Raw genomic sequence first — 27,130 nt, 5'->3', positions numbered from 1 at the left:
GCAAGATTTCAAATGATAATTAGCGGGCTTCAAAAACAACAGCACATTTCACGTGGTCAAGTTTCATGAAATTTTATTTCAAAATACACCAATAGAGGGAGGGTATGAGTATATACCAACGCCAATATTTAACAGCAGATAAAAAAGTGGATCATTAAAATCACAACATTGACCTCTGGCCCAGTGTACCGTACCATGTACCGTACAGTGTAATATACAGTGTTCCGTATGGTGTGCCACAGTGTACCACAGTGTACTGTGGGAGTACCCTTGCGTACCACCGCGTACCATACGGTGTACCATACGGTGTACCATACAGTGTACCAATACAAAGCAACACTGCACCCTGAAATACACTATAAGCTTTATTCATATCTTTGTTAATGCAAATTCCGAAGCAAAGGTTTTGGCAGAAGTATTAGCAAAAGAAAAGAAAATAACCCAGGTTAAGAATTGGATCCAACCCAAGGTGTGCTGGTGTCATTTCACACACCCTGCTACAAACAGAAAACCTGGAAAAATTGATCTTTCGACAAACACAGAGGAAACACAAATAGGCAAACGTTAAGTTAAAATACGAAACACACGTTTAGCAAGTGCCACGCTACCACAGAGGCCACGGCTGTATATACCTACAGCCACATGCAGTATTTATGAAATACTCATGAATGAGTAGAGCACCCACACAGGGCAGTGCCGCGTTCACAACGCACCGCTACTGCTGCTGCTTTTGGCGAACGCACTGCATCCAGGCCTTGCCAACTCTTGCACAGAGGCTGCCCAGGGGCAGCGACGCAAATTCGCGACTCATTACCCTGTGTGGCCCTTTGCCGCACACCGCCACGGGCTCTGCATGCCCCCTGGGGCAAGGCAGCCGGCAGAAGCCATCCAAACAGAACGCAGAGCAAGGCCGGTACCATCTGCTGCAGGTGCTTTACTCTCTCCATACACAACGACTAGACCAGGATCCCCGCGCACATGGCTTGTTTGGGATTTGAACTAAAATGTACTTTTCTCTTTGTTATAAAAAAAACTCCCAAGGCTGTTTTTTTGTAAATCCTGCATACAATCATGGCAAATAGCTTTGCTGACAGCTTTAAAAAACATGTTCGATTTGAAGCTGGAAGTGCAAACGTCACACCAATGTATACGCGAAGCAGCAGTTGCCGCTGGGGGCCACGGAGACTTCCAAACTCGGCTCCATCTTCCCAAAAATAAACAAAAACCCACGGCTTCTCTCTTCACACGTGCCTCAGTTGCAAACGCCTCCACTCGAATGTTTTAATCGATTGAAGGTGTTCTTCAAGAAGGTAGCCCAGCATTGGCGAGATGGCCATCTGTAAGAGTTTGTTACAACGGTGTGGCCAGCCTGGGCACATGCATGCAGCAGGCCCCTTGAGGGGTTGACACGCACACACACACCTGCACCTGCATATAGAGCATTGTACACTGCGCACATATACTTTGTTAATATATTCTTTCCTTATATATTTTATTCAATAAAGTGGTCTTTTAAAAACGATACTTTATTAAATGCTAACCGGCCAATGGAAATTAAACTGTTGATAATATATAATTTGATAAAACATACTTTAATACATGTTGGTAATTTTTAAATAAATTAAAGAAACCAAATGGTTACTGCATTTCAAATGCATTGATTTAATCATTTAATTGTTTTATCGTCCAACTCAAAAAGGTGCAATGACAAAACACAAAGCTGCACTTAAAAAATGTTAAATTCGGTGTGAAAAACACCTAAGATAATGCACTATCTGAAATAAAACGTCATTGGCCTGAACGGAGCTGTGAATGTGAAATTAAATGCATGCTCACAAGAGTGCATTGCCAGGGCAAGACGTAATGCTCTGTATGGATCAATAGCCCAGTACGACACCTTTAATAAATAACTGACAAGGATGTTGTGTCCCGATGAGGGGGTTTGTGATATTTCTTTTTGTATTTGCATGGACCTGCTTGTCAGTGACCTCTTGCATGGTTACGCACTGCACCAGCGACACCAACCGGTGTTTCACTGCGGGGCAGCAGCGTCCACTTGACACCAATTTACTGGCGGAATTAAAAACCAACATCTGTGTGGTTACACCAGGGCTTCAACTCAGCTGGGTCTGTCCGGATAAGTAATCCAAAAAATGTGTACGCACTCGGCACACCACTTAATTTAGGCCTAGTCCCACTGTCTGCCATCCTATCTCGAGGCTGACTCCAGTCCACCAACGACCTGGAAAACATTCAATGCGAAATTAAGCCATGTTCAAGGTTTTATGATGCTTGATAAATGCTTGATAAGTAAAAGAGGATAAGTGATGGTGTGGAGACTCGTGAAGCAAATGCGACTGGCCAACATGCACATTGCGTCACGCTCACAAGGGTCCTCATGAACCCACAGCTGCCCGCGTAATAAATATAAGGTGTACAAGGAATGCGTCAACCCAACGGCATCTGCTCCCTAAAACACAAATCACAGCTAAGCTGTTTTCACTTGATTCATTCCATTGCAATGTAACATAACATGTTATAGACATTTATAAAAAAATGTTCAGCAAAGACCGTTCACTTTGAAGTTTGTGAAAATCCAACACACGACGACACTTTCCTGGTTTAACGTGCTTGTTCCATCAAAAAAACCAACTCATTAAGTACAGTACAACACCACGCACGGCTCTCTCCCGCTCCAATCATGAACCTACTTCCTCAAGGCAATATTTAAGTGCAATTATCAGGTATCACAAAGGTCAAACCCTCGGCTCCTTGGGTCCTCGATTACCAGCACTCCGAATGGAGCGGCAGTGAATTCCCTCCGGGCTCCTTCACGTCGGGTCCCACGTGGCTGAGCGGTGATTGGCAGGGCCGGTGAGGGGCACTCGGGCCAAAGTTTTCGCCCCTCAGCCGCAGAGAAACACGGCGGTGGCAAGACGACAACAACCGTCCTGAAATCGTCTCCAGAGGTCGCCACTGGGTCCTTCAAGCACCACAAAGCCATGGCGCGGCAGTCGAAATAATTCACCGGCAGGCAACTCTGAGCCAACGGATGCATGTTTACGAGAGCGCCGTCCCCTTTGGGAGGTACGGGGAGCGAGCTGCCACTTTCACCTCGAGTGGGGGTGTGCGGGATTGGGTAGGACAAGGCACTGCGCCAGACCGTCGGCGGCCGTCTCGCAAGCCTGGCGGTCCCTCTCCAGATCCATCAGGAGGCCCATCAGCTCCTGCCAACAGTCATCACCACAACCACCGTCATCAACACACCACGTGCTACGCAGCAGCAATTTCACACCGGAGGGATTCCACGCGGCTCAGAACCAGGGCACCTGACTCCTATGATCATCCACCAAAGAGACATCCTGCTGTTGTAATTGCAGGAAATGCTCAAAATTCAGCTTCGTCTGCAACAAATAATGACCTTCTGTCTGAAAGAAAAATTACATGTTTATGTTCTATAGAATATTCAGGTGACCGATCCACTGGGCTTTGTTTGACCCAAACAAACCTGTGCTCACAAACACGATGTTCTGCTGCGGCACTCTGCATTCAAAGAAAATGTGGGCGGATTGATGGTGAAGGTGAAAGGGACGGTAAGGGGTAGATGTGAAGTGGTGGCCGGGTGCGTGGGCAGTGCCTGCTGGCCGTACCGTTCTGCGCGCACTCAGCCGGTCATACTCCGCCTTCATCTCCGCGTGTCGGGAGCTCAGCCGACTGCAACTCTTGTGCAGGAACTGCTCCTCTGAGCTTCGCTCTGCACGGGCAATGACACGACGCACAGCGGTCACACGCGCGCTACGCCCAGCCTCAAATGATGTCACGGGATCTTTAACACCCACAATGTAGCAGACGGTGGACAGTACATTTGGTTAATACACTCCGAGTATTAAACGTGGGCGGCCACTCGGCTAAAACCACCAACACCTCTGTCACAAGCGGAAAATGCGCTACTGTTCGGTCATGTCACTACAACAGGGCATTTGTCTCTTTCCCAAAACTTCAGAGGGGCCCCCAATTATTATTTTTATTCAATGTTTTTCAATTTGTTAAAGAGATGAACTGTTATTCGTGCTACTGCTCACATTTCGTGGTTGTGTTGTGTAGCTCTCTGATATGTGTTCGGGTTGCATCGTGTGTTGCTCAGCATTCAGTTCCTGAAAAAGCTCCCAGTACATGGAGAGAAACGTCGGACATCATGCTGAACAGCCAGGGTGCAACCCGAACAGCACACCAGGAAGCTGTAGCATCTATTCATCTTACCGTTATAATACAAAAACAATATAAGCAGTGCTACCTTCATTAATTGCTGTTTTATTCTTTTCAATTCCACCCTCCAATGTTCTCTGACCTGACACAAGGCTGCATTGGTGTGTGCCCCAAGAGCGAGCGCTGGGGACTGCGTGTTTGCCTCTGTGTCTCTGTACGCATGAGGGGGGGTTGGAAGGAAATGACCAGGAGGGGGGGGGGGGAAGAGTCTTTCTTGTTCTGGTGTCCTGGGGGCGAAGATACCACATCCAGCCCTGAAACTTAGCCATGCCCATGTCCATGTCCAATTTATCAGCCTAGGTGAGCAACCTCTTAGCATGACTCAATGTCAAGCGTTCGTCTGGAAGTTCTGCAGCGTCGTCCAAACGGCACAATGGCATCCAGGCCTCTGGTCTCTGGCCTGAATATCGTTGTGCTGCCCCTGAGCGAGGGTGAGACCGAGGAGGGAGCCACGTGTGCCGCCTCCCACGCCGTGGCTGCCGTCGGTGCGGCACCAACGGCACCGCACCTGCGAGAAACTGCTGGTATCCCTCGAGGACGGCAGCAATTCCCTGCCATGCACGCGACTGCCGCCCGGGCTCGCTCTCGCTGTCCGAGCTGGCCTCAGCCTGCTGCTGCTGCCGCTGCTGTCGCCCCCGTGCGCTCTCCGGGCACGTCGGTCCATCCAGCGCCCCTGTAAAAGACATCAAAGCGTTTTTAGAATCCGTCTCGTGGCGAACGCTCTTTCCCCCCTTAAAAATGTAGAGGCTGTCGTGCTCCCCTCGTGCAACTGCTGGCGGAAGGGCCTCCACTAGACGAACCACCAGAGGGAGCTCAGAATGTCAAAACAAATGCTGCTGCTGCTGGATAATATTCGTCTGTTTGTACGTCGAGGGACAGAGCGCGAGTTCTGCACGTATTGACTCTTACCTTCCTTGAGCAGCGAGGCTGTCTGCGTGGAGTGCAGCACCGACTGGTGGAACTCCTGTGCAAATCGCCCGGCCTCCTCCGCATCCCATCGCTCCGCTCCGTTCACGGCACCCCCTGTGGGTCCTCCGCGCGTGGGGTGGTCCTGCGGACGCTCCGCCAGCGCGCTCAGGTTCTCAGGGGTGGGGGACCCTGGCACCCCGGCAGCCCGGCCGGGCTGCGGCTGGGTCCCTGCTTTCGCAGCACCCTCGCCGGCCTCCTTAAGCGCGTCATCTGCTCTCCGCAGAAACAGGAGCGGGTTCAGGGCTCTGGTTTTTTCCTCTCGCCGACAGGGCAGGCTGCGTGCATGGTGTACCCTACGAGAGTGCCGTTGCTCGCTCGCCCGCCCGCCCGCTTGCCCCCTTGGCTGGCAGAAGCAGCTTTGATCACAACAGAATGAGCAACACCGTCTCAGAAGTCAGTTTTAAGTTGGCACTTCTCAGAACCTGGTTTGGAAGCCAAGCTGCCGCCTGTGATTAAACCGCATTCTCAAATCAAGTGAGTTTATGGTCTCAGCCTGGTCACTAATGACTGCACAAAAAAGCCATCACATTACATTTGATTATACTGAATTCATCTGAATCCCAGCTCTGAAAATTTAACACATCAGCTTGAATGTCACGTGACACTCTCAGTGGCAGAGTTGAAGGAACGGTGACACCATTTACCCTGTGGACCCACAGGTCGCGCTCTAAGGGAGAGATCCGAATGGATACTTCGTCTCTCGACATTCTTCCAAGAGCACATTTGGGATAAAGACCAAAAAATAATTAAGAGGCGCTGATGGTGCTCGCTCACCCGGGGCCGCGGGGACAGCCGGAGCAGCTGCCAGGATCTTTTGCTTCAGGGCTTGGATGAGCTGAATCGTGTGCTCAATCTCTGCACGTGCACACAAAGGACCGTTTACATTGTGTAAATCGAGCTGAGCTTGCACTACGGCGATTCGCCAGGTGCAGGTAATCCAGCATTGGTGCAGCGGGTCACACCTCCAACAGGGGAATGGCGCAATGCACTGTGGGCCAGCAAAATATCTGCTCGTCAAAGCCGGATGAGCACGGGGGGGGGGGGGGGGCTTTAGAGGCTGCAGCCCAGAGCCTCTAAATTTGAGGCCCCCACCCCCCCCCCCTAAAAAAATATTTATTTTATGTTTGAAATGCCATACTGTAGCACTGCGCTAAATCCTAGAGATAATTTGGTACTTATAATCATTGCATATTATTGCCAGTTACGTGCCAAAATGAAAATAGTTTTGGTTGTTTTAACTTTGATTTAGCTCTACAAGTTATAACGAGAACTGAAATAACCAAGGTAAATAACAGAGGAGTATTTGCATTCATCGGCCACGGGTGCTGGTGAAATTGTCAAGAGAGGCATTTGAAGTGTAACAGCCTTGGGCCACCGTCAAACCTAATCTGGTCCTGCCGCCCGTGCGGGTAACCACACCGCACTCACCCTCCAGCTTCTCCGGGCTCAGGTACACGAGCCCAAAGAGCGACAAGAAGTGCTTCTTGTCCTCCAGGTCGGGCGCGTCGCTGGGCAGGGGCTGGGAGGGGCGGGGCCGCACGGGCAGGGAGATGAGGGGAGGGGGCGAAGGCCGCGGTCGAGGGGGAGGGTGGTGGTGTCGGTGGTGCAGGGATGACAAGAGGACCCCACGCCGTTCCCTCGCGCTCCGCTCCCTTGCTTCCAGCGGCTCCTCGGCCTTCTCCTCTACCTCCGACTGGACCGAGCGCAAGGTTCCACACGGGATGCACACCGGGCCAATAGGAGCACGACAGAGGGTCAACCCATTAGACACCAAAGCACACAATGCCCCGTGTTTTGAGCAACCCTTGCCCCTTGACAAGCAATGTCAGGTGCAGGTTTCCACGCGTACCTTGGCCGGAGCATCTCCCTTCAGGGCGGGTGGTGGGAACAGTTTGTGAATGGACTGCCCGTTACTCGAGAGGTCCGGGAGGGCGCCCGTCTGGTGGCAGCCTGGACGGGAGAGGCGGCAGTTCAGTACTCGATACAAATCACCGGCCAAGCATGGCCACGTGCAGACAGAAACACACACGTGGCTTTACACAGCGTTGCACGGCCATTAAATGTGTAAGACCATTAATAAGGACATGGCGTGCAATGGCATCTGAATGTGTGTGGGTCACTGTGACTTTGACATGTTTAAATAAAGATTCCGATTCAGATTCTGTTTATGTAAGGGACCAGCACGCACCGTTAATGCGACACTCTTTGGGTTTGCGTTCGTTGGTGTCGGCCTGGCTGATAAGTGGCCTCACGGGCGGCAGAGGAGGAGGGAGGGGTGGCGCTCCCTCGTCTGGGCCCTGTCGCGTCGGCTCGGGGGTCACGGGTTCCTGCTCCTTCAACCCGGGGTTCCCGGTGGCACTACCAGCGGCGGTAATGCCACCGCCGCGTTTTCCAGCAATGCTCAGGTCGGCAACCTGTCCCCCCATGGTGAAGTCGAGCTTGGCGGGGTCCCTGTGCCCCCACTCGCGGTAGCTGCTCGTGCAGTTGAGCGACTCCCGGTAGCGGTGCTCGTCGGGTCGTGCGTGCCCGTCCACGCCGGCCGCGCCACCCGCCCTGTGCTCCGGCGTCGGCCGCGACTTCTCCCCGTTGGAGCGAGTGGGCGGTGCTGGTGGCGGCGGTGGCGCCACGGGGTGGTGATGCGCGCTAGGAGGCGTAGGAAGGCCCGAGAGCCACGGTACCGTGTGGAGAAGCGGGGAGTCGCGAGGGGCATGCTTGGGCGAGATGAGAGGGGGCGGCGCTCCTAGACCAGAGGGACACGAACTTGCAGGGTGGAGCCTCGCGTCGGGCCTGGCACAGACACACGGCCTCGCTATGCCCACCGCTCGACATGCCCGCCACCCAAAGTAGTGCTCGTGACCTGCCTACCACTCAGGATCACGATCAGCTTCCCAAATACTGGACATTCACCTCCCAAACAATCTGAGCCAACTGTTCTCTGATGAGGGAGATCATCTGCCTTCAGTAATATTTGCACATCATCATTATAATCACTATTAGCGAATGTTTATCCACTGCTGGATTAAAGCCTGCCAAACCTGTTCCCACCAGGAATACGATACACAAATTGTATAAATTAATAATATGTACAGCCCTTTGTTAATCGACTGCTGGTAGGTCTTCCCACGCCATGAGAGCCATGGGCATTACTTTAACATACTTCACCATGCTGGCCAGCGCGGGTCTGTGAAGGAAGAGGCCTAGAACTAATTCTGAGAAGTGACCTGGAATCGAACTCAGGTGGCCAGGTTTATAGTGCAGCTCATAGTGCAGTGTGTCACTACTCCACCCCCATTTCAAATAACACACAACCTAAAACATGCACAGTTGTCATCGCGTAGATACGTAATGGAGCTACGTGTACCAGGCCATTTGACCCATGTATCAAGGTTCATTAATGATATAAAAAACACTCCACAGTGACTTTCAGATGTGTTGTATTGAGGGTCATAAACCACGATGGCAGTTTGCCACAGCGATGTCACTGGAACACGCCTGATAACCACTTTATGTTTATAGCTAACGAGGATTTAAACTCACGTTGGCCAGCCTGGGATACATAGCCTTGCTGCTTATCTACAAGATTAGCGCTATTTGTTTATTGGGTTGTGTGTACTTATAAATATTTTAAAATAGGTTGCCATAACATCCTTGCACCTAGGGCACAATCATGGCAATGCACCCAATCTCGTCAGCCAAGCAGGTTTAAGCCTGGATAGTGCATAGATGGGTGACCACGATCATGCATAACAGGTGTTGTAGGCTGCTACGGGACATTAGCAGCAGAGGGCAGAGCAGCAAAATCCATTGTTATACAGTACTATAGGCCAAAGTCTATGCTCCCCACCTTCACCTATCCACGGCCAGCATGGAGAAGTTTCGTCAAATAACCCCTGTGACCTACACAAAAACACAACAAGATGGAAGCCCTCATCCAGCAGCAGTGAATTCATATATTTGCACTTCACACCATAAGCCTCTCCCGGGCAGCGGACCAGATCCACATTGCTTTCCGCCATCAATGATCATTGTTACCGATACACAAATCAGGGACTAACCCGGGCCCTCATTACCACCCCACCCCCACCACAGTATTGGGTCAAAAGCTAAGCTCACTTGTCTGGGTCCCTGCGTTCGCTGGGCCCCGCGGTGGTGCTGGGCCTGAGCTCGCCGCCCTGCTCACGCTCCCGCTCCCTCTCGCGCTCCCTCTCGCGCTCGCGCTCGCCCGCCTGCAGGAAGATGTGGCTGAGCTCCAGCTGCTGCTGCAGGAGCTGCTGCCGGAACTCGAACACCTGCTGCTGCCGGTCCTCCTTCTCCTGCCGCAGCTGCTGCTGCCGTGCCTGCCACTTCTCCTCTTCGGCCGCCGTGATGGGGGCGCCGGGGGTGCGCAGGCCGCAGGGGCTGATGCCTCCGCCGCCAAACCCAGGGGTCAGCGCCGGCGGCACGGATGGCACCACCATGGCCGCAGCCGCCCCGGGAGCGGAGGGGACGTGCGGTGCAAACGGACGCGACCACCTCATTTCGTCATCGACGCTTACGGGACCTGAACTCACTCCCGTCCCAGCCGAGGAGCCCATGCCTCTCAACTGCTGCTGCTGTTGTTGGTGGTGGTGCTGTTGATGCTGATGGTGCTGCTGCTGGTGGTGGTGTGGCTGCTGGTGCTGGTGGTGCAGTTGGTGGTGAGAGCCCTGAGACTCTGCCACGCTGCTCACGTGGGTGCTGGACCTGGGGCTGAAGAGCCGAGAGCTGGGAGACATTTCTGTCGTTTTTGAGGAATGCAATGAAGTGAAGCTCCCTGATTCAAAACCCAAAACACACAAAGAAAACACAGAGCACCCCACCAATGTAAACCGCTGCTGGAAATCACAGGCATAGGTACAGACAACATCACAACCACCTACACTTAAGCAACATACCACACATTCCTTCTAAGAGAATAGGAGTGTTGAATCTATCCGATCCGCGACTTCATTTCACACGGCCCACGGCCAGATAGTGGCTCAAGAACGATATTTATCCATCACTGCAGGTGCCTTTAGCTGCACTAACTGTGCTTTAGAGAGGAATATTTTCGACGTGGTAACACTGATTCTAATTTTAGCACGCCCAATAAAATGTATCACTGCGGTAAAGGTGAACCATAATCTCTTTTCACGTGACTGTTGGACAATGCTAAGGTGTGTGTTAATGTGGGGCCCACTAAAGGCATTTGAAAGTCAAATTTAACTCACAGTACGGAAAGGGTTCCCCATATTGGTGAGTGCTTACACAAGATTAATTGGTCGATGAACATAAAGTTGATTTTATTCTCCGGTGGGAAAACAGCCTGTTGTCTGTTTATTATGTTATTGTCCACACACTTCCATGATAGTACCTGATAATCTTACCTATAAATGGCATTGTTTGTCTGTCTCTCTGTGTGTGTGTGGCCGAAACCTGCGAAGGATTTGGCTCGCAAACCGTCGAATTTACGTTTAAAAAAAAGTATCCAGGTACCACACCGTAAGCCCCGTGCCGAGTCAGCGCTATTCCGATTTCGCGTCTGTCACCTTTAAAGTAGTTTAATGAGCGATTTAGTGCTGTTTTTGGTTATTTATTTATTTGCTACCGCGTGCTCGACCCTACCAAGTCACACGCGCTCGGTGGGGGGGTGAGGGGGGAATTATCTTTCGTGTAGACACTGCGCAAGGTGACACACACAGATGTACAGCTCCCTTCAAACATTTATGACTATGACTGTTTACTCATTGACAGGGATGAACCAATGTTTATGAAATATAGCCTTTTTCTGTACTCTTGAGACATAAGCAGCCATGTAATATCACTTACTGCACAGGGGCAAACCAATAAAAATACTCAATTACGTCTTCATTCTATCATGTTTACACTTGCCCCCTCAGTAGGGGGGTTGAGCAGTGACGTTATGTCAATTACGCTTGATTGGTGCACCTCTGCTTATAGTTACAGGTGGGTTAGGTTAATTTTGTATTCGTTGACTTTCATTAATGGCCGATCTTGCACCAAGATGGTGGAGCACCCTCGCAGTCTCTCCTAATTACTTACTTATTATACATGCGTGCATTTCCCCTCTCCATTGCTTATGTCGCTAAAGTCACGTACATAGAAAACTATTATTTACAAACTTATTTAGTCTATATAAAAGTTAGAGTGTGTGTGTGTACGTCAATGTGTGTGCCAGTCAATGTGTGTGTGTGTGACAGTCGCTGTGTTTGTTTGTGTACGTCCATGTGTGTGTGTGCGGTGTGTTTAAGTCGATGTGTGTGTTAGACGATGTGTGTGTGTGGATCCATGTGTGTCAGTCGATGTGTGTGTGTGTGTGTGTACGTCGAAATGTGTGTCTGTGTGAGTCCATGTGCGTTTGTAAATCGACGTGTGTGTGTGTAAGTCGATGTGTTTGTGTGTGGGTTAATGTGTGTCAGTCGATGTGTGTGTACGTCCATATATGTGTGTGTGAGTCCATGTGTGTGTGTTAGTCAATGTGTGTTTGTGTAAGTCCATATGTGTGTAGGTCCATGTATGTGTGTGTTTAAGTCCATGTGTGTGTGTGTACGTCTATGTGTGTGTGTGTCGCTTTGTGTCTGTACATCAATATGTGCGTGTGTAAGTCCATGTGTGATTAGTCGATATGTGTGTGTGTAGTTCCATGTGTGTGTGAGTCTATGTGTGTGTATGCGTCGATATATGAGTGTGTAAGTCGATGTGTGTGCGAGTCGATAAGTCAATGTGTCTGTGTGCGTCTATGTGTGTGTGTGTAAGTCGATGTGTGTGTGAGTCTATGTATGTGTGTGTGAGAGTCCATGTGTGTGTGTCTTAGTCGATAGTCGATGTGTGTGTGAGTCTATGTATATTTGTGTGAGTCGATGTGTGTAAGTCGATGTGTGTTTGTGGGTCTATGTGTGTGTGTAAGTCCATGTGTGTGTGTCTTAGTCGCTATTTGTGTGTGTGTAAGTCCATATGTGTGTGTGTAGGTCGATGTGTGTGTGAGTCTATGTATGTGTGTGTGAGTCGATGTGTGTGTGTGTGGGTCGATGTGTGTGTCTTTTTCGCCCGGGCAACGCCGGGTACTTCCCGCTAGTGTTAATATATATATGACAGTGGCATCATAATCAATGTTCCAAAGTCCCGTCGAGGTGGATCATGTGGACCTCCCCTGGAGGGCCCTGTCCATGACCCTTGGATCAATCCACTTGGATGAAACAATTCAGGTCCCACGAGTCATCACAAAGGACCTCCATGTAGAGCGCTCGCTACACATGGAGCCCCTGAGGATCTTACCGGATGGTGTGGTGGCGCACCGTTCTGCCTTGTCCCGGCTGTGCGCCTGCTGCTGTTGCTGCTGCTGCTGCTGCGCCAGCTCCTCTAATCGCTGGCGCTTCTCCCGTGCCGCCTCTCTCTCCGATTCCCTCTCGGCCTCGCGGTCTCGCTTCCTCCGCTCCCTCTCACGCTCCCTATCACGCTCTCGCTCACTCTCGCGACGCCGCTCCTGCTCTATGTGCCGCTCGGCCCGCTCGCTCTCCGCTTTCATCTCCCGGTTGCGCTGCCTGACGTCTTCGGCTGAGGCCGACCTGAGAAAATGGAAGCAGTCAGAGTCATCATCGCGTACACCGTCTCTGCTCGTGACCTCAGCACGTATAAACACAGGACAGTTAAATGAAATACAAACCACAGAATTAGACAACAACATCAACTGCTATTCACCACAAAGTGGTAGCGATGTTGCCAAGGCATTTGTGCCCAAACTAGGTGTACTTTCAGGCCAAGGAAAGTGCCGAAGACTCTCTGGCAAGAAGTCACATGACATGAGGTCACGGGACATGCTCAACACACACACGCCCATACGCACACACTGGTAGGAGTGAGGCAGACTGTAACTGCACAAAGCTGTGGTAGGCACACTGGCATGGACATTTTCAACCATCAGGGAACCAAGAATGGCTGCTGATGACAATGATTCGGTAATGACTAGGCAGACCAGATATTTGCAGCCGCTGGGGCTAGTGTGGGTAGCCGGTTACCGCTCGCTGGTGGCGGTCGTTGTGGCAGTGCCGTGGCGCTCCAGGGGCAGGGCCCCCATGGCCGGAGGGGCGAGGTGGCCTCCGAACGGAAGCTGTAGCGCCGAGGGGTGAAGGGATGAGATGGAGCCGTGGCTGCCTGGGAACGAGTAGAATGGAGGCCGCAGGGCGGAGAGAGACAGGGCATCCTCCATCCTGCAGAAAACAACAGACGCCCAGTTCTAGCTTCTACAGCAGGGGTGGAGAAACCTTCTCTTATTGAGGGCCGAACAGGACTTTCAAATACCTTTGGCGGTGTCACACATTTAAGACACACACAGCACAGTCACTTCTGTCACTGCCAGAGGCAGTTTCAGCGACAGAGAATTGACAAAGTGCGACACTAAAATTAGAAACAGTGTTGCTGCCAGGTCGAAAATATTCTCCTCTAGTACCTGGTAAGTGCGGCCAAGATGCTCACAGTGATGGATAAATATCGTTTGCAGGAAGTTTCAGAGTGGTAGGCCTCATGTGGCCACTGGCCGGATAATATGGCCCATGGGCCATAGGAGGTTGCACCCACAAATTAGCAACGATGATAAGCACGTCATTGCAGGTCCACTCAGCTGAGCACCGATGAATATTTTACAAGGCACATTTCCACAAAGAGGCAGGATGCAGCACTTGTGTCTGCTCCAGAGAGAAAGTAGAATGCGCCAAAAACGTATTCAATCACTTAATTGATCGGCAACTCATGGGGCGTGGTCCTGAGCCGCGAGAACTCGGCTTAGTGGGCTCGGAGCGTCGTGGCCGCGTTAGTGCCACAATCAGTGCCCAGCGTGGGGCCGCGGGGCCCCAGTATTTAGCGGACAGCTCTGTTCAATTTGATATGACCGGCACTCACAGCCATACTATATCAGCGTGATGGCGCACAGGGGAGCGGCAAACACGCCACCCAGTTCTGTTCTTCAGCTCGACCTGTGCAGAAGGTCAATTTTAATCTGCCAGCCAGGGGACGGCCCACCGGCGCTAATGTGCATTCGTTCAACCTTTCTAGCCCTCCTGCATTAATTCAGGGCCTATTCACAGCCTAAGTGTGTACGTCCGTGTCTTTGTGTGTGTGGTGAGAGTGGTGGTATAGTGGTAAGCACAGTGCGCTACGAACCTGGCCACCCGAGTTTAATTCCCAGATACAGAGAAATCAGTGGTGTATATCAGAACTGGTCCTGGACTTCCCCTTGGTCGACTTAACCTTAAATGAGTACCTGGTACGGTATATAAAAATCAGCACTGGGGAGACAAAGGTGGCCAGGGATAGTGCTGGCCACACTCTCACTTAGTGCGCTGTGTCGACCTTCACTGGTGTTTTCTGACAGCACTTGCCCAACCTGTAAAGGCTATACAGGGATCCTTGTCCCTAGCTTTGTCTAGGTATGTGTTTTCACTGGAAGCCACCACCTCCATTTTTATTAGTAAAATGCAAATGCAGTGCTGCGTAGGGAGTGATTACTCATTAATTTCTCAAGCAATCCCGTGGTGAAATTGTACATGTTGGAATTTGTATTCATGTCAACTTATATTACGGAAATGTACCACAACATTATATTCACAGGAATGAATTCCAGAGCCATTGTAGTGAGTCCATGCTGCAAAACCCACGCTGCAAACCCCACGCTCTTCTCCGGTTTGTAAGCGTGCGCTGCAGTGCGAGGCCCGTCCCTTCTGCCGCACGCTCCTTCCGCGGAGTAGCACTGGCGCCGACCTGGAGTCACGTGGCTGCCAGGCTTAGCGCGCTTAGCGAGAATTGGGGGGCCCCCTCACTCTCAGTTCATTGGTTGCAAGCGGAGCTGCCACGCAGAGTTAATTTCGTAAACAAAATCAGTGACAGAAACATAAAAAAAAATGTTTGAGTCAACGATGACTGCTAAACCACATCACAAAGCCAAATGACTATGATGGGATGATATTAACGAGTCTGAGCAAAGACACAGACTGAGATAATGACCTTATTAGAGACTGAAATGAATGCCTTCATAGAGACTGATGGAGTTCAGTTTGGTCGACCTGATAATATTTTAGAAAGGGGATATGCTCAATAACGAAGAGCAGACTACATATTTAACCGCTTTAGTCAACGAGGCTAAGAGCATGACTAAAATAAATCACAGACTGAGACTTAACAAAAATTCAACAGGTCAGCAATAACTCCAGCCTAATATTGCAGTTAAGATGTTAATAAGAGCTGACTACATTAGCACTGACGACATGGCATGCACCGCATTACGGCGCACGTGCGGTCTCCACGTCCCCGCATCCATCCCCACATCCGGCGTCCCGCGTCCCCCACCTGAAGTGCGGCTGGAACGGCTGCTGGGAGAGCAGCGCCGGGTGGTAAAATGCGGCGGCGGCCGCTGTGGTGGACGGGTCCAGCCCGAAGTGCGGCAGGTACGGGAGGCGGAAGTCGCTGCCGGCCAGGAAGGCGCGGTAGTAATCCTCGGCCCGTGCCGTCGGTCCGAGCACCTGCGGTACTGGCCGCTGCACGCTGCACGAAAACCACGGCGCACGATGCGGTATGGTTACGGTACAGTCAACGCACACGGCGCAGCCACGCCCACGTGCGGTACAGCTACACCACACACGGTGTATCGCACACACATGGCCACACCACAAAACAGTCACAGCCGCACGTGCAGACAGCACAACCACATCACTCACAGGACATTTCATGCTCACAATGGATGATTCTTACGACATCAAAGAAGATACACACTCAAGAGTTGCTGCAATTCCTGTGAGCAGGGGAAGGCGTGAGTACGGCAGGGGAAACACAGCACGGAGACCAATGTAACCACCGTGGGATGTAAAAATCAAACGTTGTTCCGAGAACAAATGGTTAATGAGGACAGCAGCATGCGGCGCCAATCAGACACAGTTGGGGGGGGGGGGACAGCTCAAAACAGGTGTGGTGGGCGCAGGGTGGAGTGGCAGAGGCTCCTCGGAGTGTCGAGCTCCGGGATTGGCAGACAGCACACCGAGGTGCGACCGCGGTGCGACAGGCTGCGCACGAGGCTGCCTCTGTCGCTCACACACCCGAAGCTTTCTGAGCTCCCCGTGGGGTCCCCACACTCAGCTGCACTCCAGCTCAAAGGAAATTTGATTAAACATTCTGTGAAAAGTGCGGTGTTGAATTTGTAGCACTGCTGTGGGGAGGCTGATGAGACCTGGGAGTAGAGGTGCCAGATGCTGCCAGAAGCTGAGATTCCCCAACCGCAAAATAAAGCCGCCCCCCTTCGTGGAGGCGCCAATTGCAGCCACTGCTGGGCAGGGCTCACGGGTCTCCCCCGTGGCACCGGCCGAATGTAAAAGACTGCCAAACATCACCCACCACCATCACGACACACGCATAAACGTTTCTTCAGCATCATCCTCATCAGCCACGATAATCCACTGCTGGATGAAGGCCTGCCCAAGCTGTCGCCATCCTTCACGGGACAGCAATCCAACAAACCACCCACCACCTGCATGCGAGCCGATTTCCTCGTTCCTTTTCTGTAGTGGACATCCTCTTGGGCACGTCCCCTCATTTTACTACCACTCAAGAGCTGTTCTCACCCACCGACGATCATCCCTTTCTCGCGACGCTGCCTGCCCAGGCCCACTTACTTTTCTTAATGGTCGTGTCTCAATCGTAGCAGCATTGCCATAGCAACAATACTGAATGAAGTGAAAGATGCTCTTCATAAAACATTATAATAGCGCACGGCTCGACAATTTCCCTCCGTCGTAATGCTCATACTACATCTTTCAAACATCGCATTGGCACGCAGATGTGTGTCTGCGATCGTTGAGCTGCTCTCTGCGCCTCGCATAACGCAACCCAACGAGATCAACCGAGACGATCGCCCCGGGCTGTGCCGCCCCCACGCTCGTGTCATTTGTCATTTATTTCCCCCTCATCCATCTCGGAGCCTTCACAGGGCAGCCCCATTCATCTGCGCTCTGCATGTTTACAAGGCCCCGCACCGCCCTCTGCAAGCAGCTCCTGCGAAGCTGGAGTTAGTTGGGAGCAACGATTAGCAGCGGCAGGACTTCGATTTAGGCGAGTCTGTCCGAGTCGGCAACTCAGACAATATTTACGTGCACAACACACCACATCCAGTATAATTCTCGATTTGGCTGGAGCTACTACAAGTCACGTCACATGCTCTAGTTTACTAGCAACCCGGAAGATATTCCGCGAGGAATTAATCTCCGAGATACTCAGTGAGGGATGAATCAGCCACCTGAGCGAAGCGAGGCGGTGGCCTTGGGCAGCAGCGGCGGCGGCGGCGGCGTCGGCAGCCGAGGGCACAAGGAAGGGGTGGTGCATGGCGGAGACATGGGGGTACATCTGCGGAGAGCCCTTCTCCTGCTTGAGCAGGGCCTCCGTGGAGAGGGGGTGCTCCCTGGCAGAGGAGCGCACCGCCCCGTCCACCTGTCGGCAGCGTGGGCACACCGCGTTCATTAGCAGCGGGGTTGACACCGCGGGGACCCCCTCTCGGGGCATGCCGTCACTGACCGTGTCTCCTTTAAGAAGAAGAGATAACTCACCTTGTACATGTACATGTACAGCCCGTTTGTCAATCCGCTGTAGGATGAGGGCTCCACCACGTAGTACGGGTCGTGGAGCTGATTTGACCATACCCCATCACACTGGTCAGTGCAAGTTGAAGGCGGGGAGCATAAACGCGGGGGCATAAAAGTACAGTACAACGATGGATCGTGTTGCACTATCCTTTGTTGCCCACCGCGTAGCTCCGCGAGCACGATGGCAACAAGTGTCCAGGCATGGTGGTCGCACTTCCAGGCATGAGATCGGGCGCATTCCGGGTGCTTTTGTCACAGGCGATAACCAACCTCATTCGATCACCGCTCACTCGCGTGAGCTGGGTAGCATACACATCCCAAAAACATAACCGTTTCTTTTTAACAGCCACTACTTGGTGTCGTGTGCTACAATTCACACATTGTGTTCACACTATATTCCCGATTGTTTCTGTTGGTGACTAGATTGAATCCATCAAGTGTAGCTTAACTCAAAACGTTATTGTTATAATGATGATAATGTTGTAACACGGGCGTGGGAGTGCGAATGGTTAACTGCATTATGAACCCGGCAACCTGGGTTTAATTCTCCAACACAGCTAACGCCAATGTAGAGTGATGTGAACCGGTCCTGGGATCCCGTCCTATATGCTGAACTGTATGTATGTTGAACTTCCTTCGCACCGTACGTAGCCAACTGTCCTAACCGGTGACCAGCGTGGTGAAGTATGACCAAACAGCCCAAATGACCGACACGGTGGGGACAGGCTTTCATCCAGCAATTAACTTCCAAAGGGTTTTAATTATTTAAACATAATAATATTCCAGGGCACCTTTCCCCCCACTATCAGTGCCCTATCCATTACTTCATGGCGCTATAAGGCTCGTGGATTGTAACATGACAGGACCGTGACGGATGACAGAGACTTGGGGAGGACTTTTTCCAGCAGTGGATTGACCATGGCTGATGATAATGATTTTGATTAACTAGGCTGTGTCCTTGTGGGAGGGTTAAGGGGATGGTGCCGGGGTCAGGGGGAGCCCACTTGCCTGCCGGCTTTCGCTCCTCCACGCGCCGTTGACTGGTCTGCGTGGGCGCGATGGTGACGACCGGCGGGGGCTGGTGGGGGGCCGAGTGTCCCGGTCCAGGCAGGGGAGCAGGGGGGCCCCGCTTAGGCGTGTGGGCGGGAGACGAGTGTCCGTGCCCAGCGCCGGGGGACGCGTCTCGACAGGGCTCGGTCTTCATCGACGACGACGACGACACTGGGGCAAAGCAGGGCACGCGCAACACTCACTGCTGCTGCTGCCCCACTCTCTCGCTCGCTCGCTCACTCAACCTCGATGGCACCACCGGTTAAGCGGTAGCCATGTAACAGCTCCCTAGCGGCGCAACTATCGAGTGTGCAGGTGGTGCAACTGCACCGGGACTCATGGGCCATAAGGGCCCAGGTGCCGGGCCACGAACAGGGGTCCTGCACTCCGGCCCATGCCAAGCACGCTACGCCACTGCGACTCACAACTCCACTTACAGAAATGTAATACATCGTCTCAATGCAATCACTTTAAAAAAATCCTCTCCTTTGTGCTATCACATACATTCTGTCTTGTTTGTTCTGTCTCGTCTGTTCCAGTAGCCTAAAGGTGGCATTTGCATATAATTTGTATGCAATTTCCATAAATCATAAATAACCTATTCTCAGACCGCGCAACTCGATGCGCGTATCGCAAGCGTGAAAAATCTGTTTTGCCGGACGAAACGATGCATCTTCACCTACGGAAGGACAATGCCACCGCAGATGCAGTAAGAGCGATGAGCAGGCCGGTACTGATGGGAATACAGGAGGCACCAAACCAATTTCCCTTGCGCTGCGCAACCTGTGACGCTCCCGTTAACCGTCGAGCACGTGCGGGGGTGCAACAGAGCGACGTCCCTAACCTCACGCCTGTTTCAAACACAACACGACCCCTACAGCACCTCCATTACACGTGGAGAATTATGGGACTGCATTGACAGTGTTAAACAAACACAAATTAAACAAACAAAAATCAATACCTTTGTGATTAGCACCACAATTTAGTGGATATATATATGCGTGCAATGGGCTAACATTTCACGGCAATGCAAAGAGAAAGACTATTGCGTAAAAGGGTGGCCCTACTAATATTTTCATAAATAGTAGGGCCGCCCCCAACACAGCTAAATAAATAAATTGCCAGAATTCTGGTGATTGCCTGATGATGCTGGTTGTAACGACCAGCGAAGTGTCGTACACGCTTGTTACATGTTGTGTATTGCTCAACACAGCCTGCCAGTGTGACCAAGCAATACATACTGTTGCGTTTGTTCATGTAACAGCTTTATTTATTTAGCTGTGTTGGGTGGAGGAGGGTGTAGACACAACATTTGCAAAGTAATCATGCGATCCGACTAAAAACTCAATTACAAATCACAACATAGGTTGCGGCAGCCTATGTACTAAAAATATACAAAAAATATATTCTTAGGGTACAAGGAAGTGTCATTATTGATGGTGGCGAATTTGTATTAGATAAACATTTGTGCCTGCGTTACATACACCTGGCAGCAGTGCTTAACCAAACAAAATTATCTGAAAAGGTGGACGGACCAGTCAGTGTGTTGTCAGTATAGCAGCGGCAGTGAAAGAACACACATTGAGAACCGAGACATGATACCCGTGGCCTGTGCAACCTTTGCCTACGGCTATATTCTTACGAACAAATACGAGCATCGACACGCTCTTCCAGTTATGCTCCTGGTATGTAAACATGGTACTTGAAAATAAGTCGAGCACTAGACCGGGGTGACACGATCTCAAGATGTCCAGACCGCCCCTCGTGTCTCACGTACGTCCATCCGCTACAGAGCTCTCGGCCACACGGAGGAGCCATCCACCACTGGTGAGGGGGGCTCTAGTTTCACAGCCGGATCCGGGGGCGCGAGCAGGGCGGCCTTGCCGCTAGGGAACGCCTGGCGCTGTGCCCAGCGAGCGCAAGCACTGCCAACACGGGGCCACTGAACACAGCGCCACTGTGCAGGGACACTTAGCAACACGGAACAACAAGATGGGCCATTTGTTGCTTTTGTGATACTTTCAAATGCGTTCATTCCTTTAGCCACCCGCAGTCAAATTGTGTTGCTTTTCACCACCCCCATTGACTCATCACTGAACATTGAGGCTTCAGCGATAAATGCACAGCTGAAAAGATTAAAAGACGACGATTATGGAAATGTACTTAAACAAAAGGAACAGGAAAAGCATATACATAAACATACTTGAGCACTAACATTTGTTTAAGCTTCCTACTGAGATGTCAGTCCCAGGCTTGAAACAACTGCAGTTTTTCATTCTATTCATGTTAAAATAAAACCCTTTGAATCCCAAGTGACCCAAACCAACAAGGCAATGCCTGAGCAGCTTCAGCTCCAACACCTGCCCGGGGCACGTGACAAAGCCGTGTGGGATGCCCTGGTACAAGGCCCCACCAATCCGCGAGGCACAAATCCCGGTGTCAAAACACCGCCATCGGAGATGGCGTAATGAGCCGGGGGCGGCAGATACCCGGGACGCGTAAACTCGAGTCATGGAAACGTGTCCCACCGCACAGCGGTGGTGGTGGGGGCCGTGGTGGGGGTGGTGATGGGGGCTGGGCTCCTTGCGGAGCGACCCTATTCTGTTCCGGCCAATGCTCAGTGGACTCTCCCCGCCCTTGGATCGTCATCAAGTTCACAATCGGCTCGTGCGAGAGTTACACGCCGCCCCGAGCGGTGAACCCTGGAGTGGTCGAATCACCGGGTCGTGATGCTGCGACCTAATACAACGCATGATCGACGAGCGTTTTCCCAAACGGCAAATCAGCACAGTCACAGAAGTTGTTGTTCTGCTCAGATCCCTGGGCAGCATTAGAGCGACAATGGTGACAGGGGAACGGCGTGGTGAGCTGCCGCGGCACGCCCGCCAGACGCCCCCGGCGGTGGCATTCCGAGGGAGACAGTGAGCGAGCGAGGCGGGGAGGGGTGGCCCGTGGAAAAACAGCTGGGCCTCACACAGCTCCCTTTGACTAAATCATTGTTATTATTTATCTTAATCATTTATTTTGCCCGAACGGAACACGCGTGCAAAACACGCCGTGTGCGCTTCAAATGATTTAACGCCAAATGCCAGGCTCCGGCAGAGCCCTCGTCTCCTCCAGTTTGCTCACCACCAACACTGCACACACATGACACGCGCGCTCACCGCGGTGCTCACGGGATCGCAGCAACACCGCGAGATGCGACACATTTGCACAACGGGGCCCACGGCGTTGCGCCACGTGCCGTGAGCCTAATGCCCGCCCTAGGAGGCGTAAACCGCGACCGTGCTGAATTAAGAAAATCTCTGCTAATATAATTAAACAGCAATATTGATCTTGTTTAATCTTCTTTGCTGAAACAAGGGATTTTATTATGATATAACGAGTGTTATTTATGGCCATGAAATAACTGGTGTCGTTACAGCCACAGCCGGCTCCTTTTGCACAACACGCACTCCAGATTTTTTTATGGCTCGCAAATTGTTGTTCACTAATAATTTATGCCTTCAGCAATGAGATGCACTAATGCATTTGTAATGCATAACGGATGATCAACATCACCAGCAAATAAATAAGATTATGGGTGGAGGAGACGTGCTTAACCTCAGCGAATACTGAACACCACGAGCTGATGGCAATCTCCATCTCCGAGTGACGACAGCCATCTCCTGACAACAGCCACCTAATGGCAACATCTTCCTCATGACAACAGACATCTGCTACTCACAAAAGATATCCAATATGGATAGAATACATTATCTACTTATGAAATATCCCTATTGACTAAAAGCCATCTCCTACTGACAAGGCATCTGTAACTGACAACAATTAAATTATCTAATAATAAGCAACTACAACTGACAAAAATAACTCTTCGACTGACAACAGTCATCTCCTACTGTCAAGACATCTTCTAGTGATAACACATGCAATGCTCACAAGTGACATGCCAAACTAATAATATACATTTACTGACAGCACATATCTACTATACAATTTGGACTTCCCCTTCAGACAAAATCTACTGACAAGACATCTCTTACTAACAAAAGCCACCGTTCTATGGGTAAGACAACTCCCACTCACAGCAGACATCTGCTCGCGGCAGGAGACAGACATCCCCTCCTGACAAGAAACATTCATTTCTGACGAGCGATGCTCATCGCTGCCTGTCGACTGTACGATGTGCAGTGGCTGGCGAACACAAGCGCCTGTTGTAGGCAGGAGGCCTGAATTTGCACTCAGTGCTGGGCTGGTCCTCGGAGGACGATTACGATGCACGAGCCGAGCGCGGCAATAAATCTCAACCCACTTTTACAGACAAAATGACACTTCCTAGAAACGGATTTCCATACGGTCATTATCTCCACTGCGGAACGCATCAGCACAAAAGCATTTCACTCTTTCTCTATAGAAAATATCTATGAACGGTTCATTGTACGGCACATTACCTGTTTATCATGCAGTCACATCAGGTGTCATTGGCCATTTGCATTTATTTTGTCATTTCGTCTTTGCAAACGCACATATATATATTTAAGCAACCGTTTGGCACAGTTTGATTTCTTTAGTAATTTGCCGAGTGCCAGCAGTTGCCCAGGAGTCACTGGCTGGCAGCCGAGCTCGGCCAGGGCAGCTTTATTTTGGGGTCCATGCCACGGGAGACAGGGCTTGGCGAGACCGCTGGCTGCGTTTGCGCTGGGACACGAGGGCGCTGCTACTTAGAGGCGGCTGGCGGAGGAGACCCCGGGGAGAGTGTCTCGGTCGAGTGCACGACAACCCACCAAGGTCACCAAGCGGCACACAAACCCACGTGCGCGCATCTTCAACATGTGGCGGTACAGCCGTAAATCCACGCGGCTGTGCATTTATTGTTTATTAAAGGCGGTAGGAGGGAACTGAGAAGACAGTTGTTCTCACACAGGTCTGGAGATGATTGGTCGGCCTTCCTGCCGGGCTGAAGAGGGAAATTCAAATAGCTCATCCAAAAGGCAGCTGGATATTGCTCTTAACAATGCATCCGAGGCACAGCGAAGTAGCAGAGAGGGGGGAACACGTGCTTGTGGGAGACGGGAAACGTGTGGCTGTGCCAGCTGCGCCGTGTGAATCGTCACGTTGTCCGCCGCCGTACCTTGAGGACAGGATTAGGCAAAAACGGCCGTGCTGGCCGGGACATGTGTGCAGGATGGGGGAGGGCCGATTGCCACGACTGGCATTGGAGTGGTCTCCACGAGTCCGGTAACCAGGAGGAAGAGAACACCTAAGCCCAGATGGTGGGATATACTGTAAGGGCAGTTCTTGAAGGTCGCGTGTCTAATGTGCAGCAGCTGTGGGATCTGGTGGAGGGTAGAAAGCGTTGGCGACGCATGGAATACCTTGGAGGCCCAGGCCGCCCTTGGGCTCCTCGGCGTGCTTGGCGAGTTCGCGCAGGGCCGCGGCGAAGCTGGAGGCACGGGGCCCGCCGGAGAGGCCAGCGGGCAGCAGGTGGTGGGCACCCCCGGCGTGCGCCATCACGCCCAGGGGGGAGGGCACCAGGGGCACCACGGTGGCCGTGCTGCGTGGAGCTGACGCCATTAAGGAGCTTGGCTTGCGCTCATGGCTCATGCCTGGAACATAAAAACAAGGAAAAGATAAGGATCCCCCCCTAAAGAAAACTACTGCGTAGGATTTCGCCGTTGTGCCGTGCAGCTCTCTCGTGTCTTTTCGGGTTGCACCGAGGGCTGTTCGTTTGCGATTTGCGACGTTTCACTCCACGTGCAACACGATCTGAAACTTATTTCCACCCCCAGCAAAACCACGTCCAGCACACAACTCGCCATGGCTGTGACTGCGAGTCGCGTGCCACCAATTCCAGAGACTTGGAAAATATTAAATAAGAAATTAAATATTGACCTGTTTGACCCCTATGACACCGTGAACCTGAACGCGAGCCTGAACGTGAGCCTGAACACACCGAGGCCACCGAATTTCCGAGGCACAGGGTAAGTGACACCGGACCGGACCCTGGAGGCCACGGGGCCGCAATGACACCGGCAGCGTGGGGCTCTTTCCCGAGGAAGTGCTGGGCAACGAGCGCGACCTCGGGAAAACAGGAAACAATTTCAAGTGTGTTGGCACAGTGCACTGTACCGAAGCCACATACTACCGTTCTCAGAGTAAATATTCCATCAACAATCACTTCCCCACATTCACTGCCTGACCCAAAAATTCACTCACCACACATTTATTCACACCATATTACCTCCCTCAAACACACTCAATACCTCACCTGACGTTCATTACATCACCCAACTACAGTATATTCACTAAATCACCGCACTACCTCACCCCCATCCCCTTACTCACCCATGTCCCTTCACTCAACTCTCACCCCATCACTCACCAATATCCCCCCTCACTCACCCCCATCACTCACCAATATCCCCCCTCACTCACCCCCATCACTCACCAATATCTCCCCTCACTCACCCCCATCACTCACCCTATCCCTATACCCACCCAAATCCCCTCACTCACCCCCATCACTCACCCTATCCCTATACCCACCCAAATCCCCTCACTCACCCCCATCACTCACCCTATCCCTATACCCACCCAAATCCCCTCACTCACCCCCATCACTCACCCTATCCCTATACCCACCCAAATCCCCTCACTCACCCCCATCACTCACCCCTATCTCCTCAACGCGATCTCCTTGCTCACCCATCCTCCCACTCACCCTCACCCCCTCGCTCACCCTCACCCCCTCGCTCACCCTCATCCCCTCGCTCACCCTCATCCCCTCGCTCACCCTCATCCCCTCGCTCACCCTCATCCCCTCACTCACCCTCACCCCCTCGCTCACCCTCACCCCCTCGCTCACCCTCACCCCCTCGCTCACCCTCACCCCCTCGCTCACCCTCACCCCCTCGCTCACCCTCACCCCCTCGCTCACCCTCATCCCCTCGCTCACCCTCACCCCCTCGCTCACCCTCACCCCCTCGCTCACCCTCACCCCCTCGCTCACCCTCATCCCCTCGCTCACCCCTGGCTGGCCCGTGGCTGACGGCTTCACCGCCAGCGGGGCGCGTCTGATGATGATCGTGGTGATGGTGGTGGTAGTGATGGTGGTAGTGATGGTGATAGTGATGATGATAATGATGATGGCGGTGGTGATGATGATGATGGTGGTAATGATAGTGATGATGGTGATGATGATGGTGGTGGTGGTGATGATGGTGGTGATGGTGGTGATGATGGTGGTGATGGTGGTGATGATGGTGGTGATGATGGTGGTGATGATGGTGGTGATGGTGGTGATGATGGTGGTGATGATGGTGGTGGTGATGATGGTGATGATGATGGTGGTGATGATGGTGATGATGGTGGTGATGGTAGTGATGATGATGGTGGTGGTGATGATGATGGTGGTGATGATGGTGGTGATGATGATGGTGGTGGTGATAGTGGTGATGATGGTGGTGATGATGGTGGTGATGATGATGATGGTGGTGATGGTGGTGGTGATGATGATGGTGGTGATGGTGATGATGGTGGTGGTGATGATGATGGTGGTGATGGTGGTGGTGATTGTGGTGGTGATGATGGTGGTGGTGGTGATGATGGTGGTGATGATGATGGTGGTGATGATGGTGGTGGTGGTGATGATGATGGTGGTGATGATGGTGGTGATTGTGGTGGTGGTGATGATGATGGTGGTGGTGGTGATGATGGTGGTGATGATGATGGTGGTGATGATGATGGTGGTGATGATGATGGTGGTGATGATGGTGGTGGTGATGATGGTGGTGGTGATGATGGTAGTGATGATGATGGTGATGATGGTAGTGGTGGTGATGGTAGTGATGATGATGGTGATGATGATGATGAGGGTGAATGCCCCTTGCCCCGCTCGTGCCCCCGACGAGAGCCCGCGGCTCTAACTCAAACGCGACGCTCAGTAATTAGCAGTCGCGGCTAATTAGCGATCAGCGATGAATGGCGACGCCGCCTCCCCTCTCACCACGAACCCTGACCCGGGCGGCGGAGCCGCGGAGGCCGCGGCCTCGCATGCAAATGGACGGCGCGGCGAGAGGAGGCACCTCATCATCCTCATCATCATCATCCTCATCATCATGATCCACCACGCCGCCTTCCTCCCATGTCTGTCTCTGTGTGTGTCTGCCGCTCTCTCTCTCCCTCCCTCCCTCCCTGTCTAACTCGATGTC

The 27,130-nt window shown here is 52.0% G+C and overlaps 1 protein-coding gene across 1 annotated transcript; it reads right to left on the bottom strand.

Moving 5' to 3' along the window:
- Positions 1-56: 56 nt before the first annotated feature.
- On the bottom strand, positions 57-27,005 carry LOC133350975 (genetic suppressor element 1-like). Its single transcript, XM_061565840.1, is given in 17 exon segments — positions 57-3,227; positions 3,651-3,754; positions 4,775-4,939; positions 5,176-5,445; positions 6,010-6,090; positions 6,664-6,928; positions 7,085-7,185; positions 7,424-8,022; positions 9,349-10,027; positions 12,529-12,818; positions 13,269-13,460; positions 15,592-15,786; positions 17,528-17,718; positions 18,879-18,911; positions 18,913-19,091; positions 24,296-24,526; positions 26,926-27,005. Coding segments are annotated over 17 exon segments (3,741 nt in total). The 5' UTR covers positions 26,975-27,005; the 3' UTR covers positions 57-3,110.
- Positions 27,006-27,130: the final 125 nt, after the last annotated feature.

This window comes from Lethenteron reissneri, chromosome 35, assembly GCF_015708825.2.
Source record: "Lethenteron reissneri isolate LAM-NWPU_2019-01 chromosome 35, ASM1570882v1, whole genome shotgun sequence".
Classification (NCBI taxonomy): Eukaryota; Metazoa; Chordata; class Hyperoartia; order Petromyzontiformes; family Petromyzontidae; genus Lethenteron; species Lethenteron reissneri.
This window is presented reverse-complemented; position numbering and strand designations above follow the sequence as displayed.